This window comes from Salvelinus alpinus, chromosome 36 (assembly GCF_045679555.1).
Source record: "Salvelinus alpinus chromosome 36, SLU_Salpinus.1, whole genome shotgun sequence".
Classification (NCBI taxonomy): domain Eukaryota; kingdom Metazoa; phylum Chordata; class Actinopteri; order Salmoniformes; family Salmonidae; genus Salvelinus; species Salvelinus alpinus.
Genome location: NC_092121.1, coordinates 13105734 through 13122825, shown reverse-complemented (window position 1 = coordinate 13122825; position 17092 = coordinate 13105734). Strand labels below are relative to the sequence as shown.

Sequence of the window (17092 nt, the reverse complement as noted above, 5' to 3'; positions counted from 1 at the left end):
CGTTATCTGTTCTCGTGGGACAGCGCCTATACAGTGTGGGTGTGTCTACTTACGCTCTCCTTTAACTGATACAGGTTTGTGGACACCGGGGAGATGTCCGAGTCCTTTCCCTACAGGACGAAGGCGCTGTTTGCGTTCGAGGACATAGACGGGGCTGACGTCTGCTTCTTCGGCATGCATGTGCAGGAGTACGGTTCAGACAGCCCTCCGCCCAACCAGAGACGCGTGTATATCTCTTACCTGGACAGCGTGCACTTCTTCCAACCTCGACACCTCCGCACAGGCGTCTACCATGAGATACTCATAGGGTACCTGGAGTACGTCAAGAAGTTGGGGTAAGAGACGAGGCCCCTTTTTTTTACTAAGCTCAACCTATTAGTGGGTATAGATTCCTGAGAACACGACTTGACCTCATCACATCACATGATATGTACTAAATGTCTAAAGGGTCGGTTGCAGATTTCATTCTACTTTACTGTTCTAATAAGATTCACTCTTTCCAGTTGCTGGTCTGATTCTTCAACCCTTCCTCTCCCATGGCAGGTTTACAACAGGGCACATCTGGGCTTGTCCCCCAAGTGAAGGGGACGACTACATCTTCCACTGTCATCCTGTGGACCAGAAGATCCCCAAGCCCAAGCGTCTACAGGAGTGGTACAAGAAAATGCTGGACAAGGCCGTAGCTGAGCGCATTGTGCATGACTACAAGGTGACTACAATAATTTTTGTTTTGTCAGACATTGCACAGGCTGTGCCAGGCAAATCCAACTGCTTTCTTCTATGAGGTAATTGTATGCATGGAGTTCCCCCCCCCCCCCCCGACACATCTTATTCATGCTCTGTTTCAGGACGTCTTCAAGCAGGCCACAGAGGACCGTCTCACCAGTGCCAACGAGCTACCATACTTTGAGGGGGACTTCTGGCCCAACGTGCTGGAGGAGAGCATCAAGGAGCTGGAGCAGGAGGAGGAGGAGAGGAAGAGGGAGGAGAACAGCACCTCCAGCGAGAGCGTAGATGTGAGTGTAAGGACTTCAATACAACAGGAGAGAGGAGTGTTTTTGTGAATATGCTACAGAATCTGGGGTGTGGGATATTGGTTGTCCTCAATAATAACATGATAGGAGTAGCTGTTAAAAAGTATTGCTTAGAGGATAGATATTGAACCATTGCTAATTGGGTCAATTTCGAGGCTGCTTCAGATTCAGTGCTTTAATGGAATGTATTGGAGTCGATTTTTAATCTGGTGTTCTCCACACACAGGCCCCGAAAAGTGACAGCAAGAATGCCAAAAAGAAGAACAGTAAGAAGACGAGCAAGAACAAGAACAGCAGCCTGATCCGAGCCAATAAGAAGAAACCAGGGATGCCCAATGTGTCCAATGACCTCTCCCAGAAGCTCTACGCTTGTATGGAGAAACACAAGGAGGTATTTGATGCTGTCGCCCTCTTCTAAATAAAGCCACACACACATTCTCAGTCCCAGTGCTCATCCTTTATCTGCCCCCTACAGGTGTTCTTTGTGATCCGTCTCATCGCCGGCCCCACTGCCAACTCCCTGCCCCCCATCACGGACCCGGACACCCTAATGGCCTGCGACCTGATGGATGGGCGTGACGCCTTCCTGACGCTGGCCCGGGACAAGCACCTGGAGTTCTCCTCCCTGAGGAGAGCCAAGTGGAGCTCCATGTGCATGCTGGTGGAGCTACACAATCAGAGCCAGGACCGCTTCGTCTACACCTGCAATGAGTGCAAGGCAAGTGTGGAGACACGCTTCCACTGCACTGTCTGCGAGGACTACGACCTGTGTATCACCTGCTATAACACTAAGGGCCATGAACACAAGATGGAGAAGCTGGGCCTGGGCCTGGACGACGAGAGCAGCAACGCAGCGGCCGCTGCCACTCAGAGCCCCGGGGACTCCCGCCGCCTCAGCATTCAGCGCTGCATCCAGTCCCTGGTCCACGCCTGCCAATGCCGCAATGCCAACTGCTCCCTGCCGTCCTGCCAGAAGATGAAGCGTGTGGTGCAGCACACCAAGGGATGCAAGCGCAAGACCAACGGTGGCTGCCCCATCTGCAAGCAACTCATTGCCCTGTGCTGCTACCACGCCAAGCACTGCCAGGAGAACAAGTGCCCCGTACCCTTCTGCCTCAACATCAAGCACAAGCTCCGCCAGCAGCAACTCCAGCACCGCCTCCAGCAGGCTCAGATGCTTCGGAGAAGGATGGCCAGCATGCAGCGGGTGGGCCAGCCTGCCTGCGGTGGAGGAGGACCTCCTGGGGGGCTGCCATCACCAGGTAACAATGGTACCACAGCCCCTAGTACACCCACATCAGGAGGCACCCAGCCCCCAACACCACAGACACCCACCCAGCCCAACATGCCTCCTGGGCCCCAGCCAGGGATGGGTGGTGGAGGAACTTTACTGCTGCAGCAGCAAGGTGGGATGCCTCAGCAGCACCACCAGCTTCACCACCAGTTCCAGCAGATGCCTGGAGGAGGGGGGATGATGAACTCCCCCCAGCAACAGCAGATGGTTCCTCAGGTCCAGCAGCAGTCCCAGGCCTCAAACCCCCCACAGCTCCAGCAACACCCCAACAGCCTGCCCCCTTACACCAACAGGCCTCCAGGCTCCTCACCGCACCCTCAGTCCCAAGGAAAACCGGGCCTGGGACCAGCCACACCACCTCAGCAGCAACCACCACAACAGCAGCCCAACCCTGGCCAGCCTTCTATGCAGCAGCAGCAACCTCCTTCAGGGCCTCCTCCAGCGGCTGTGGAGATCGCCATGAAGATTCAACAAGTGGCAGACGCACAAAGGAAGATGTCTCTGCAGAGGCAGGCGGCGCAGGCAGCTGGCATGATGCCTCCGCACCCTCACCACCAACAGCCCCAGGGCCAGATGGGTATGGCCCACCCTGGGGTGGGCATGGTGGGGGCCCAGGGGCTGCCTCCCCAGGCTCAGGCGGCTCAGGCAGCCCAGGCAGCTCAGGCTGCTGCCAGGGCTCACATGGAGCAGCAACAACAGCAGCAGCAGCAGCAGCAGGGTCCTCCAGGTATGATGGTGGGCACTGGCCCCATGCAGCAGCAGCCCCAGCAGCCTAACCCCCAGGGTCAGCTGCCTCCACAGGTGCAGCAGCAGAGGGTTGGTCCCCCGCTTCAGAACCCCCAGCAACAGTGGGCTGGCCAGGGAATGCCACCTCAGCAGAGGCAAGCCATGATGGGACATCCAGGCATGGTGGCGCCTCAGCAGCAACAACCGCAGCAAATGCAACAGCGGCAGCAGGCTCAGGGACCTGGTGGGTTGATTGGTATGGTGCAGCAAGGTGGTGCAGCTGGGGGTGGGAACCTCCCGCAGGCTGCCCTTCAGGAACTGCTCCGTACCCTTCGCTCCCCCAGCTCACCCGAGCAGCAACAGCAGGTGCTCAACATCCTCCGCTCAAACCCTCAGCTAATGGCTGCCTTTATCAAGCAGAGAGCCTCCAAGTATAAGGGGGGCCCAGGACCCCCGGGAGCCCCTGGCGGGCCAGGTCCAGGCAGAGTTCCAGGAGGTATGGGTGGCCAACAGGTCAATGTGAATGCTGTGGCTGGTCAGCCAGGTATGCATATGGGTCAGGGAGTCAACATGCCCACCATGACCCAGCTACAGCAAGTACAGCAGCTACAACAGCAGCAGCAGCAACAACAGCAGCAGCAGCAACAACAACAACAACCGCAGCAGCAGCGTCCTATGCTTAGTAGTTTGCAGCAGCAACAGGTGGCAGCACTTCAGCATCAACAGCAGCAGCATCAGCAAGGAGGGATGCCAGGCCAGCAGGCACCTAACATGGCCAACATAAACCCCCAGTTCAGAGAGCTCCTTATGAGGAGGCATCTCCAACTACAACAGCAACAGCAGCAGCAACAGATTGGGAACCATGCCCAGTTCCAGCAGCAGCAGGGCTACATGGGCCAGCCGGGCATGGCCCCCCAGCAGCCTGGTCAGGGCCAGTCTGGACTGCAGCAGCAGCCTGGAGCCCAGCCAGGGCAGCAGCAGCAGGGTTACCCCAGCACGGTGACCCAGCAGCAGGCTGCTACAGTGCTCCAGCAGAGGCTCCAACATCAGCACCAACTCCAGATGCAGCAACAACAACACCAGAATGCCATGGCGGGCCACCAGGGGGCTGAGGGGGGTCCGGGTACTGGAGTAGGCTGCCCCCCTCAGCAGCCCCCGCAGGGCACCCCCCAGCCGCAGTCCTCCCAGGCTCTGCTCCAGCAGGCACTGCACCAGAGGCTGCTTCAACAGCAGCAGCACCTGGGTGGGGGCTCTCCGGCCCAGCACAGCAGCCCCATGAGCCCCCAGCAGCAGATGGCCCAGTCCCCTCACCTGCAGGGCCAGACGCTGTCCACGTCCCTCAGCAACCAAGTGCGCTCGCCCCAGCCCTCCCCGCGACCCCAGTCCCAGCCACCACACTCTAGCCCCTCCCCGCGCATGCAGCCCCAGCCTTCCCCTCACCATATCTCCCCACAGACCCAGACGGGCTCCCCGCACCCGGGCCAGCTACCCCAGCACCACCCTGGTATGGTGGTCCCCTCTCAACAGCCGCCTCAGCAGCAGAACTCAATGGACCACTTTGGGTCAGACCAGAATGCCATGCTGTCTCAACTCAGTGGGATGGGTGGTCTCCATGGGCCTGGAGGACCTGACATGCTGTCTGGGAACAGCCAGGACCTTGGGCAGAACATTAATCATAACACTTTAGACATGTAGCCTCGCCGTGCTTTCGGGACTGCACCTGGGACAGTGTTAGCCTTTTTTATTTTATTTTTACTATTAATATTATTTAATGTTTTCAATAAAAAATACATTGAAGTGAACTTCCTATGGGAGATGCAACTATAAATCAACATGTCGATTAATTAATAAATGAATGGTAAGTTATTGCTGTTAATATATTTTTTGCCAATTGTGTACAAATAGGGGGATGGTAATCTCCCTTAGAGAATACGATGCAGGTAATATTTTTGGGGTTTGGGACTATGGGAGTATTTGCCTTTTTAAGAAATGTTTAAGATTTAAAAAATGTTGAAAAATGTAAGAGCAAATTATTTAATGCAATGGACTTATTGTAATTTCTCCATGAATCAGTCTTATCAGTTTTAGTGATTTGGATTATTATTATAATAAATCCAAACATCATGCATATCTTTCTTTTAAACGTTTGGGTTTACTTTATTTATTTTCATTTTTTGGCATATACCCTAAGACTGCTACAATTCACATAGAATATATTTTTGTTATTGAAATGGGGGTGGGGTTATTTCATTTCACTGATGTCTGGGTTGTGCTTTCAATCTGGAATAAAATGAGTGTTTGTGGTTGAGGGTCTGCTGCAAGTTTCAGTGGCCAATGGAGACTACATTTGAAATGCCTAACCATTGGACATCAATACTGGAAGGGCCCCCCCTCACCCTCTGTGTGAGCACTCCTGTAAGACACTTAGTATTGGAGGTGGGGGGGCACATACCTATATGCCTGTAAAGTTTAGAGTACATGAGGTATGGGGGGGGGGGTCCACCAGTGTATAGGACATTACTGTTCTTGTAAAACAGAGGGAATGGATCCAAATGAACTGTGCTGCATAACTGAGGAAGGGGAGACGTGACCAGTCGCTCTCTGCCTCACCCTTACTTTTCCCTCTGGACTTGAGCCCAATGCACTGGTCCCCTTCTCCTGCCCCAGAATAATTGCTGTCCCTCGTCCCAACCCCAATTTATCTTTCTGCTCAGAACTTTGAGAGTTTAATTTAATATTTTTTACTGTACAAAGAACTGTGGACTCAAATACTGTTTTTTAATAATAAAATGAAAATGAAAGATGTGCTGAATATTTTTGCTCGTAGCTAGTCAAATTATTTATTTTTTGTGGGTGGGGGGATCGGCCTAAATACATGGTTCCCTGAGGACTGACCCCTAGTGGTGATAAAAGGAGGCACAAGTTGCTGCAAATGCATTTCCAAAACAGCTACTAAAATGGACCAGTGAGGACACTTCTGTTACTGCTAACATGTTTTATTCCATGCTAAAATGTTTAGGTAATATCCATCCTGTTATATGAATCTCAAACACAAGTAGATGTTACACTATATATTTCTAGGCATACGGTATAGAGAAGACATGTCATTGTGACCAAAGATACATTTTTCAACACGTGACATTTAATTTAGCTTTTACATGTGACATGCGATAAATACAACCGAGAACATTTGCTTCAGTTTGCACATTTCCTACTGCAACAATGGTGTAAACTGATATCTCCTCTTTAGAAATGCACAAAGGCTTAGTGAGAGGGGTGGACTATCAATTGGTAATACAAGAATATGCCTTTTTTTACCTGGAAGTAAAAACAATACTTCAACGTAGCCAACCTTCATCTTGAAATGCTGAACTTCTATCCTTTTAGGAATTCTTTCTTTTCTATTTTTGCCATAGAAATAAACATTGAATGAAATGACGAGGCTGTGCGTGATTGACAGGACATGCAGAACTTACTGTAAATACTGAGGAAGACCGTCAACTTTATACAAATGCGTTAGAAAAAGGAGTAACTGAAATGAGACCTAAAACACATTTGGGAATGAGAGGTGTAAACTGATATCCCCTCTTTAGAAATGCACAAAGGCTTAGCGAGAGGGGTGGACTATCAAATGGTAATACAAAAATAGAATCAGGTAGGCTCTTTCAATTTGAGAAGTAAAATAAAAACAACAATACTTCAACGCAGCCAGCCTTCATCTTGAAATGCTTAAACTTCTATCCCTCCAGGCATTCCTTCTCCTTTCTATTTCTTTGTTATAGAAATCAAACAAAAAAATCAAATGGAGGACAAGGGTGTGCATGACATACGGGACATGCAGAACTTACTGTTAATACTGAGGAAGACAGACGACTTAATACAAAAGCGTTAGAAAAAAGAGCAACCGAAATGAGCCTCCTGGAATAAGAGATGTTGGAGTAGTAATGTTATAAATATGACATTCAGGAGTCAACTGCTCTCTCCCTCATCCATCTTTCCTCATCCTCTTACTAATCTTCTTTCCAGAACCAAACACAATGTGAAAATTACCACCCAATTCTCTAAGGTACAATACCTCACCAAAACCCTAGTAATTGGTATCAATTTACTCTCATAGGCTTTGTAAGCATCTTTAATGACAAATTATATTGTGGTTGTTTATCTAAACATGTTCCTAAGTGGTAAACTCAACATATGGGCTGCATTTCATGTATAACCTCACATGTTCTCTAATCCTCTCTCAGAACTCTTGTCATTCAGCCCTTAAAAAACCCTTCAGCTGCCAAGGCCTCTTTGAAAGTTACGGTCAAAGAGTTGATAGTCACATCGGTCACAATCACTTTGCCAGGATTCACTTCTGTGCCACTACTGTCTGGACACTGTGTCACAACCTCTTCACCTTGCTGTTTTGTGTCATTCTCCACCACTTCCTCGGCAACCTCAACATCGGTACAGACCACTGAACCATCAGACACGGTTTCATCTCCAACATCCACCACTGAAGTGCTATCCCTGTCAATCAGAATATGTGTCCCCATCTCCTCTACCCTGTCAATAAAATAATCTGTCCCCAACCCCTCTACCCTCTCAATAGCATTAGCTGTGCCTAACCTTTCTACCTTGTCAATCAAGGTATCTGTCCCCAATTCCACTTCTGTGGCACTGTCCACTAACCTATTGCTAATGTTAAGGTATTTTGGTCCCTCTGCAGAAACACAGCTCTCTGATTGGTCAGTCCTATCCATTTGTTCCTGTCCAGTTTCAGAGGTCCCACCGTCTGAGCTGTACCCTGCCCCTGTCACCGTCAACAAGGCCCCACCCCCCAATGTCTCATCTCCAGAGCCCAGTGCGGAACCACAACTCTCCACTCTGTCAGTCGTCGACTCCACCTCCTGCTCCATCATGGGAGAGCTGCACTCTGACCGGCTATGCCCTTAAGAGAGAAAGAGACAGGAAATGAGATCAATATACCACAAATAGGACCAATCCTGACCTTCAAGCCGAGATAAAAAAATAGATGATCAAATATTTCATTAAATGTTTGATAGAAAACAAACTGAATAGACTGTTTTCACGTGTGTCTGTGGTTAACTCTGATTCCGGTCTCTCCTCTGCGCCTTGCCATTCATGCTCCATGGGGTCCTGTATGCGGGTCAGTGGTTGAAGGGAATTGTTGTCAGACACAGGTTTGGACACCCTCTGCTTGTTCTTGCGTCTTGCCAGGCGGCGGTAGACGCTCCCTCCCTCCCCCGCCCTGTATGGCAGACTGCCCTGGTCCAGCTCGGAGCCCATGGAGCGGGTAAGGGAGAGGCGCAGACGAGGGGTATCTGGGACTTTGTGTGCACTACGGAGGTCCATGGCATAGATATTCTGTAGGAGAAGAGAAGACTAAAGCCGATGTCACACGTAGCAATCTGGACGCAATTTCTGTTGATTGCAACAAAGTGGCATCAGTGATGCTCAGTGTGTCACCCCAAAAATTGCCTGCAACTTAGTTGCAACGCAAGAGATAGAAATCAATCCTATGTCACGCAACTGACTGTATGCAATGTCCAATCAGGGCGCAGAAAAAAGTTTACGAGTGGTCATATCGTTCCGTTCGGAACTCCGACCCAGTACACTAATGGCCAATCTTCAAAAAGGGCTTTAGTCTTTGAGATACCACTACCCGGGGTATAACAAAGCACAACCATGTTTTTCCATATCTCTAAGGTCTCCCATACAGTGCCTTCGATAAGTATTCAGACCTCTTAACTTCTTCCACATTTTGTTACAGCCTTATTCTAAAATGGATTAAAGAAAGAAAATCCTCAGCAATCTACACACTATACCCAATAATGACAAAGCGAAAAACGTTTTTTAGAAATGTTTGCAAAAAATAAAAAACAAATACCTTATTTACATAAGTATTCAGACCCTTTGCTATCAGACTCGAAATTGAGCTCAGGTGCATCCTGTTTCCATTGATCACCCATGACATGTTTCTACAACGTCATTGGAGTCCACCTGTGGTAAATTAAATTGATTGGACATGATTTGGAAAGGCACACACGTGTCTATATAAAAGGTCCCACAGTTGACAGTGCATGTCAGAGCAAAAACCAAGCCATGAGGTCGAAGGAATTGTCCGTAGAGCTCTGAGACAGGGTTGTGTCGAGCAACAGATCTGGGAAAGGGTACCAAAACATTTCAAAGGTCCCCAAGAACAGAGTGGGCTCCATTCTTCTTAAATGGAAGAAGTTTTAGAACCACTAAGACTCTTTCTAGAGCTGGCCGCCCGGCCAAACTGAGCAATCGGGGGAGAAGGTCCTTGGTCAGAGAGGTGACCAAGAAGCCGATGGTTACTCTGACAGAGCTCTAGAGTTACTCTGTGGAGATGGGAGAACCTTTTGGAAGGACAACAGTAAAAGGCACATGACAGCCCACTTGAAGTTTGCCAAAAGGCACCTAAAGACTCTTAGACCATGGGAAACAAGATTCTCTGGTCTGATGAAACCAAGATTGAACTCTTTGGCCTGAATGCCAAGCGTCACATCTGGACAACACCTAGCACGATGAAAACAGAGTGGTCAGGAACCTCAGACTTGGGCGAAGGTTCATCTTCCAACAGGACAACGACCTAAAGCACACAGCCAAAACAACCCAGTATTGGCTTCGGGACAAGTCTCAATGTCTCAGCCAGAGCCCGGACTTGAACCAGATCGAACATCTCTGGAGAGACCTGAAAATAGCTGCGTAGCGACGCTCCCCATCCAACCTGGCAGCTTGAGAGGATCTGCAGAGAAGAATGGGAGAAACTCCCCCAATTTTAATTTTTTATTTCACCTTTATTTAACCAGGTAGGCCAGTTGAGAGCAAGTTCTCATTTACAACTGCGACCTGGCCAAGATAAAGCAAAGCAGTGCGACACAAACAACACAGTTACACATGGAATAAACAAACGTACAGTCAATAACACAATAGAAAAGTCTATATACAGTGTGTGCAAATGAAGTAAGATTAGTGAGGTAAGACAATAAATAGGCCATAGTGGCAAAATAATTACAATTTAGCAATTAAACACTGGAGTGATAGATGAGTAGAAGATGAATGTGCAAGAAGAGTTACTGGGGTGCAAAGGAGCAAAAAAAGAAATAATATTAATAAAATAACAATATGGGGATGAGGTATTTGGGTGGGATATTTACAGATGGGCTATGTACAGGTGCAATGATCTGTAAGCTGCTCTGACAGTTGATGCTTAAAGTTAATGAGGAGGATATGAGCCTCCAGCTTTAGTGATTTATGCAATTTGTTCCAGTCATTGGCAGCATAGAACTGGAAGGAAAGGCGGCCAAAAGAGGAGTTGGCTTTGGAGGTGACCAGTGAAATATACCTGCTGGAGCGTGTGCTACGGGTGGGTGCTGCTATGGTGACCAGTGAGCTGAGATAAGGCGGGCAAAGACTTATAGATGACCTGGAGCCAGTGGGTTTGGCGACGAATATGAAGCGAGGGCCAGCTAACGAGAGCATACAGGTCGCAGTGGTGGGTAGTATATGAGGCTTTGGTGACAAAACGGATGGCACTGTGATAGACTGCATCCAATTTGCTGAGTAGAGTGTTGGAGGCTATTTTGTAAATTACATCGCCGAAGTCAAGGATTGGTAGGATAGTCAGTTTTACGAGGGTATGTTTGGCAGCATGAGTGAAGGATGCTTTGTTGCGAACTAGGAAGCCAATTCTAGATGCTTGATGTGAGTCTGGAAGGAGAGTTTACAGTCTAACCAGACACCTAGGTATTTGTAGTTGTCCACATATTCTAAGTCAGATCCGTCCAGAGTAGAGATGCTAGACGGGTGGGCACTCGGTTGAAGAGCATGCATTTAGTTTTACTTGCATTTAAGAGCAGTTGAAGGCCACAGAAGGAGAGTTGTATGGCATTGAAGCTCGTCTGGAGGTTTGTTAACACAGTGTCCAAAGAAGGGCCAGAAGTATACAGAATGGTGTCGTCTGCGTAGAGGTGGATCAGAGAATCACCAACAGTAAGAGCGACATCATTGATGTATACAGAGATAAGAGTCGACCCGAGAATTGAACCCTGTGGCACCCCCATAGAGACTGCCAGAGGTCCGGACAACAGGCCCTCTGATTTGACACACTGAACTCTGTCTGAGAAGTAGTTGGTGAACCAGAAATACAGGTGTGCCAAGCTTGTAGCGTCATATCCAAGAAGAATCGCTGCCAAAGGTGCTTCAACAAAGTACTGAGTACAGGGTCTGAATACAATTTTTTAATTAGCAAAAATGTCTAAAAAACAATTTCTGCTTTGTCATTATGGGGTAATGTGTGTAGATTGATGAGAGGGGAAAAAACGATTTAACCAATTTTAGAAAAAGGCTGTAACCTAACAAAATGTGGAAAAAGTCAAGGGGTCTGAATACTTTTTGAATGCACTGTATATGAAATGGATGGTTGTGTAAAAATATTTTTTTACTCAAACAGGACAGAATAATGCCTGGCTGGAGGGGTGGTGGGCCACATACGCTCATTTAACCCAATATTGCAAGCTCTGATATTGCTAACATTTGGAATATGAGCAGTCAATTGTCTTCCCTACATACAAAAAAAAACATTAGGACATTTGACTCCAAATCCATTTTCAAACACAGATTCAACCACAAAGACCATTGAGGTTTTCCAATACCTTGCAAAGAAGGGCACCTATTGGTAGATGGGTAAAAATCGTGGATGGTGTATCAGCACACCGAGTCACTACAAATATAGAGTAGTCCTTTCTAACTCAGTTGCCGAAGAGGAAGGAAACCACTCAGGGATTTCACCATGAGGCCAATGGTGACTTTAAAACAGTTTGAGTTTTACTTAATCTTGAAATCGAGTTCTTCCTATGCTATAAGTAGTAAGACAGCACCACTGAATCATTCATTTTTAACTATGAAACCACCCAAGTCCCGTCTTGGCAACTGCAGGCAGTGAGGGTATAATACGCACTGCCCTGCCGGAGAGTGTCACTCTTGCTTTATTCAGCAACTGCTGTTTATCAAAGCCACCATTCTTATCATCTGTAAATTCATCTATACTTATGTTTCGTCTAAACTGCTCAATTTCAGACGGCCTACAACTTCGACCGAGCGGCGAAGAACATACAGTACCAGTCAAAAGTTTGGACACCTACTCATATGGAATCATATAGTAAACAAAAAAGTGTTCAACAAATTAAAATATATTTTATATTTGAGATTCTTCAAAGTAGCCACCCTTTGCCTTGATGACAGGTTTGCACACTCTGGGCATTCTCTCAACCAGCTTCATGAGGTAGTCACCAGGAATGCATTTCAATTAACCTTTTTCAGCTAGGGGGCAGAATATTTATGTTTGGAAAAATAACGTTCCCAAGGTAAACAGACTATTTCTCAGGTCCAGATGCTAGAATATGCATATAATTGACAGATTAGGATAGAAAACACTCTAAAGTTTCCAAAACTGTCATAATATTGTCTGTGAGTGTAACAGAACTGATTTTGCAGGCGAAAACCTGAGGAAATCCAACCCGGAAGTGCCTTTTATTTGGAAAAATCCCTGTTCCATTGCCTGCCCCTCCATTTAAAGGGGTATCAACCAGATTCCTTTTCCAATGGCTTCCTCAGGCTGTGACCAGGCTTTAGACATAGTTTCAAGCTTTTATTTAAAACAATTAGCGAGATTTTTCAAAACGCGTCAGGTGTCCTTTGACTAGTTCCTGTGCGCGAAAGATGTAGCTCGACATTTTCTTTCTCTGTAATATTGAATAGTTTACCGTCCGGTTTAAATATTATCGATTATGTATGTTAAAAACAACCCGAGGATTGATTATAAAAAACGTTTGACATGTTTCTACGAACATTACGGATACTTTTTGGAATTTTCGTCTGCCTTTCAGGACCGGAACGAGCCTGTGGTTTTCTGAACATAACGCGCAAACCAAATGGCGGTTTTTGGTTATAAAACTAATCTTTATCGAACAAAAATAACATTTATTGTGTAACTGGGAGTCTCGTTGAGTGCAAACATCCGAAGATTATCAAAGGTAAGCGATTAATTTTATTGCTTTTCTGACTTTCGTGACCAAGCTAATTTGCGGCTAGCTGTTCTTACTGTTTTGTCTAGTGATTGATAAACTCACAAACGCTTGGATTTGCTTTCGCTGTAAAGCATATTTTCAAAATCTGACACGATAGGTGGATTAACAACAAGCTAAGCTGTGTTTTGGTATATTTCACTTGTGATTTCATGATTATACAGTGGGGAGAACAAGTATTTGACACACTGCCGATTTTGCAGATTTTCCTACTTACAAAGCATGTAGAGGTCTGTAATTTTTATCATAGGTACACTTCAACTGTGAGAGACGGAATCTAAAACAAAAATCCCGAAAATCACATTGTATGATTTTTAAGTAATTAATTAGCATTTTATTGCATGACATAAGTATTTGATACATCAGAAAAGCAGAACTTAATATTTGGTACAGAATCCTTTGTTTGCAATTACAGAGATCATACGTTTCCTGTAGTTCTTGACCAGGTTTGCACACACTGCAGCAGGGATTTTGGCCCACTCCTCCATACAGACCTTCTCCAGATCCTTCAGGTTTCGGGGCTGTCGCTGGGCAATACGGACTTTCAGCTCCCTCCAAAGATTTTCTATTGGGTTCAGGTCTGGAGACTGGCTAGGCCACTCCAGGACCTTGAGATACTTCTTACAGAGCCACTCCTTAGTTGCCCTGGCTGTGTGTTTCGGGTCGTTGTCATGCTGGAAGACCCAGCCACGACCCATCATCAATGCTCTTACTGAGGGAAGGAGGTTGTTGGCTAAGATCTCGCAATACATGGCCCCATCCATCCTCCCCTCAATACGGTGCAGTCGTCCTGTCCCCTTTGCAGAAAAGCATCCCCAAAGAATGATGTTTCCACCTCCATGCTTCACGGTTGGGATGGTGTTCTTGGGGTTGTACTCATCCTTCTTCTTCCTCCAAACACGGCGAGTGGAGTTTAGACCAAAAAGCTCTATTTTTGAATCATCAGACCACATGACCTTCTCCCATTCCTCCTCTGGATCATCCAGATGGTCATTGGCAAACTTCAGACGGGCCTGGACATGCGCCTGCTTGAGCAGGGGGACCTTGTGTGCGCTGCAGGATTTTAATCCATGACGGCGTAGTGTGTTACTAATGGTTTTCTTTGAGACTGTGGTCCCAGCTCTCTTCAGGTCATTAACCAGGTCCTGCCGTGTAGTTCTGGGCTGATCCCTCACCTTCCTCATGATCATTGATGCCCCACGAGGTGAGATCTTGCATGGAGCCCCAGACCGAGGGTGATTGACCATCATCTTGAACTTCTTCTATTTTCTTCTATTTTCTAATAATTGCGCCAACAGTTGTTGCCTTCTCACCAAGCTGCTTGCCTATTGTCCTGTAGCCCATCCCAGCCTTGTGCAGGTCTACAATTTTATCCCTGATGTCCTTACACAGCTCTCTGGTCTTGGCCATTGTGGAGAGGTTGGAGTCTGTTTGATTGAGTGTGTGGACAGGTGTCTTTTATACAGGTAACGAGTTCAAACAGGTGCAGTTAATACAGGTAATGAGTGGAGAACAGGAGGGCTTCTTAAAGAAAAACTAACAGGTCTGTGAGAGCTGGAATTCTTACTGGTTGGTAGGTGATCAAATACTTATGTCATGCAATAAAATGCAAATGAATTACTTAAAAATCATACAATGTGATTTTCTGGATTTTTGTTTTAGATTCCGTCTCTCACAGTTGAAGTGTACCTATGATAAAAATTACAGACCTCTACATGCTTTGTAAGTAGGAAAACCTGCAAAATCGGCAGTGTATCAAATACTTGTTCTCCCCACTGTAAATATTTTTTTTATTTTTTTTAAATTTGGCGCTCTGCAATTCAGCGGTTGTTTACGAAAATGATCCCGCTAAAGGGATCCGTGCGTCAAGAAGTTAACAGGTGTGCCTTGTTAAAAGTTAATTTATGGAATTTCTTTCCAATCAGTTGTGTTGTGATAAGGTAGGGGTGGCATACATAAGATACCCTATTTTCTAAAAGACCAAGTAAATTTTATGTCAAGAACAGCTCAAATAAGCAAGCAGAAATGACAGTCCATCATTATTTTAAGACATGGAGGTCAGTCAATGTGGAAAATTTCAAGAACTTTGAAAGTTTCTTCAAGTGCAATTGCAAAAACCATCAAGCGCTATGATGAAACTGGCTGTCATGAGGTCCGCCACACGAAAAGAAGACCCAGTGCAAATGAATTACTTAAAAATCATATAATGTGATTTTTGGGATTTTTGTTTTAGATTCTGTCTCTCACAGTTGAAGTGTACCTATGATAAAAATTACAGACCTCTACATGCTTTGTAAGTAGGAAAACCTGCAAAATCGGCAGTGTATCAAATACTTGTTCTCCCCACTGTATGTGTTTTTTCATAGTTTTGATGTCTTCACTATTATTCTACAATGTAGAAAATAGTCAAAACAAAGAAAAACCCTTGAATGAGTAGGTGTGTTCAAACTTTTGACTGGTACTGTATATTTTTTATTTTCTTTAGATTCCTTCAACATCGGTCCGTTTAGTAGCCTGAGTCAGCTAGCTTGCTAGCCATTTTTAGCTAGTAGTCCTTCTAGCTAGCTAGCTAATGCATCACACTTGCAGGAGACCAAAGATTCTGATGTCATTATTTAATATTCACCTTCCCAATCACACTCAAAGTGTGGTCGTAAGCTTTGAGTGAAGGTACCAGACGGATTCCATTAGGTTTTTCTGAGTTTTAATGATTTTTCTCCTCAGGCCGAGATCACGTTCCCTGCCGGGATAAAATAGTACTTCAAGTGCAAGGCACACATGTCGGGGAGGGATGGTCACAGAGACTACGCTCGATGGCTTGGAACAGAGCACGGAAGTGGCTCTTACGGACCCCTTCTTCTGTATCCACTGCTCCGGGGTTCCCCTGCCTTCCCTCCACCACCCAGCTCCCGGGAGCCTACGGACGAGTGGGTGAGGTGCAGCTCTCCAATACTCGACAGAGCCTCCACACCTCTGCCCTTCTCCAACCTGCTGCTTATTTCGAGGACGCAGCACACCGGGAGCTGAGAGACTTGCATGCCAGTCAGTGGGACGCTATGGAGATCCTGGCTCAGATGAAAGGGCTCAGAGTGAGGGTGACATAGAGGAGGACAATGAGAGATGCCGGCTGCCCCTCCGATCTCTGACAAGGACCCTTACAACAAGGAGTTCATGGAGGTCCTGGGCAGGGCTGTGACTAAGCTAGGCCTGTCTTGGCCAGATCCACAACCAGCCCCTGAAACCATACTGGTAGGGGCTTTCTTCCCACCGTCAGTCACCCAGTCTCTGGCATGATAGCCAGCCCTGCCCTAGACCCTTCCCCCTGTTCTCAGATGTCAGGAATGAGGTGAGGCAATCCTGGGAGAAGCCACAACAGACACGCTCTCCCATCCAGAGCTTCAACTCATGGTCCAGGATCGACACAGAGCCCGAGCTGGGATTTCTATCCATGAGCCTGCTTGAAGAAACCATAGCCTCACACCGCTCAGCAGCCTCTGCGGCAGTGAAGCCACAGCTATCATCCAGAGCATGACATATTACCGCTTCCCTGGCGGAGAAGTCTTACAAGGCAGCCGGCCAAGTCAGCAGCCATGTTGAACACCATGGCCATCCTCCAGGCCTACCAGGCCCAGCTCCTCCGGGACAGGGAACAGCAGGCTACTGCAGAGATGTACGTTGAGCTCAGGAAGGCGACAGACTTCACTAATAGAAAGAGCCTCTAATAGAAAGAGCAGACCTGTCCAGCAGACTGAGTGTATGGAAACACGCATGCGCAGCTCCCCCTTGGGTACTGAATACAATTTGGAAGGGTTACACATTGCAGTTCGCTAGTGTCACGCCCATGACAGTTTCAGCTCAAGTGGCCCCTATTCTAGAACAGGAAATAACCTCCCTTGGAGGAAAAGGAGCTATTCGCCCAGTTA

General features: G+C 47.0%; 2 protein-coding genes across 31 annotated transcripts in view; one reads left to right on the top strand and one right to left on the bottom strand.

Moving 5' to 3' along the window:
* LOC139565344 (histone acetyltransferase p300-like) overlaps positions 1 to 5857 on the top strand; it is a 29419-nt gene extending 23562 nt beyond the window's left edge. For 8 of the 15 annotated variants that reach the window (XM_071385579.1, XM_071385591.1, XM_071385587.1 and 5 more), the window contains exons 25-29: positions 75 to 335; positions 544 to 709; positions 849 to 1022; positions 1261 to 1425; positions 1510 to 5857. In XM_071385579.1, the coding sequence (XP_071241680.1) occupies positions 75 to 335; positions 544 to 709; positions 849 to 1022; positions 1261 to 1425; positions 1510 to 4749 (4006 nt within the window). In that variant the 3' untranslated portion in view covers positions 4750 to 5857. The remainder of the gene's footprint in view (positions 1 to 74; positions 336 to 543; positions 710 to 848; positions 1023 to 1260; positions 1426 to 1509) is intronic. The other 7 variants (XM_071385593.1, XM_071385590.1, XM_071385583.1 and 4 more) reach the window with 1 other exon arrangement.
* Positions 5858 to 6034: 177 nt separating this feature from the next.
* The window catches only part of LOC139565346 (chromobox protein homolog 8-like), a 30176-nt gene continuing 19118 nt past the window's right edge, over positions 6035 to 17092 (bottom strand). For 7 of the 16 annotated variants that reach the window (XM_071385606.1, XM_071385603.1, XM_071385608.1 and 4 more), the window contains 2 exons: positions 8112 to 8424; positions 6035 to 7987 (listed from right to left, as the gene is read on the bottom strand). In XM_071385606.1, the coding sequence (XP_071241707.1) occupies positions 7311 to 7987; positions 8112 to 8424 (990 nt within the window). In that variant the 3' untranslated portion in view covers positions 6035 to 7310. Of the gene's footprint in view, positions 7988 to 8111; positions 9830 to 17092 lie in introns of all 16 variants that reach the window. The other 9 variants (XM_071385601.1, XM_071385602.1, XM_071385594.1 and 6 more) reach the window with 4 other exon arrangements.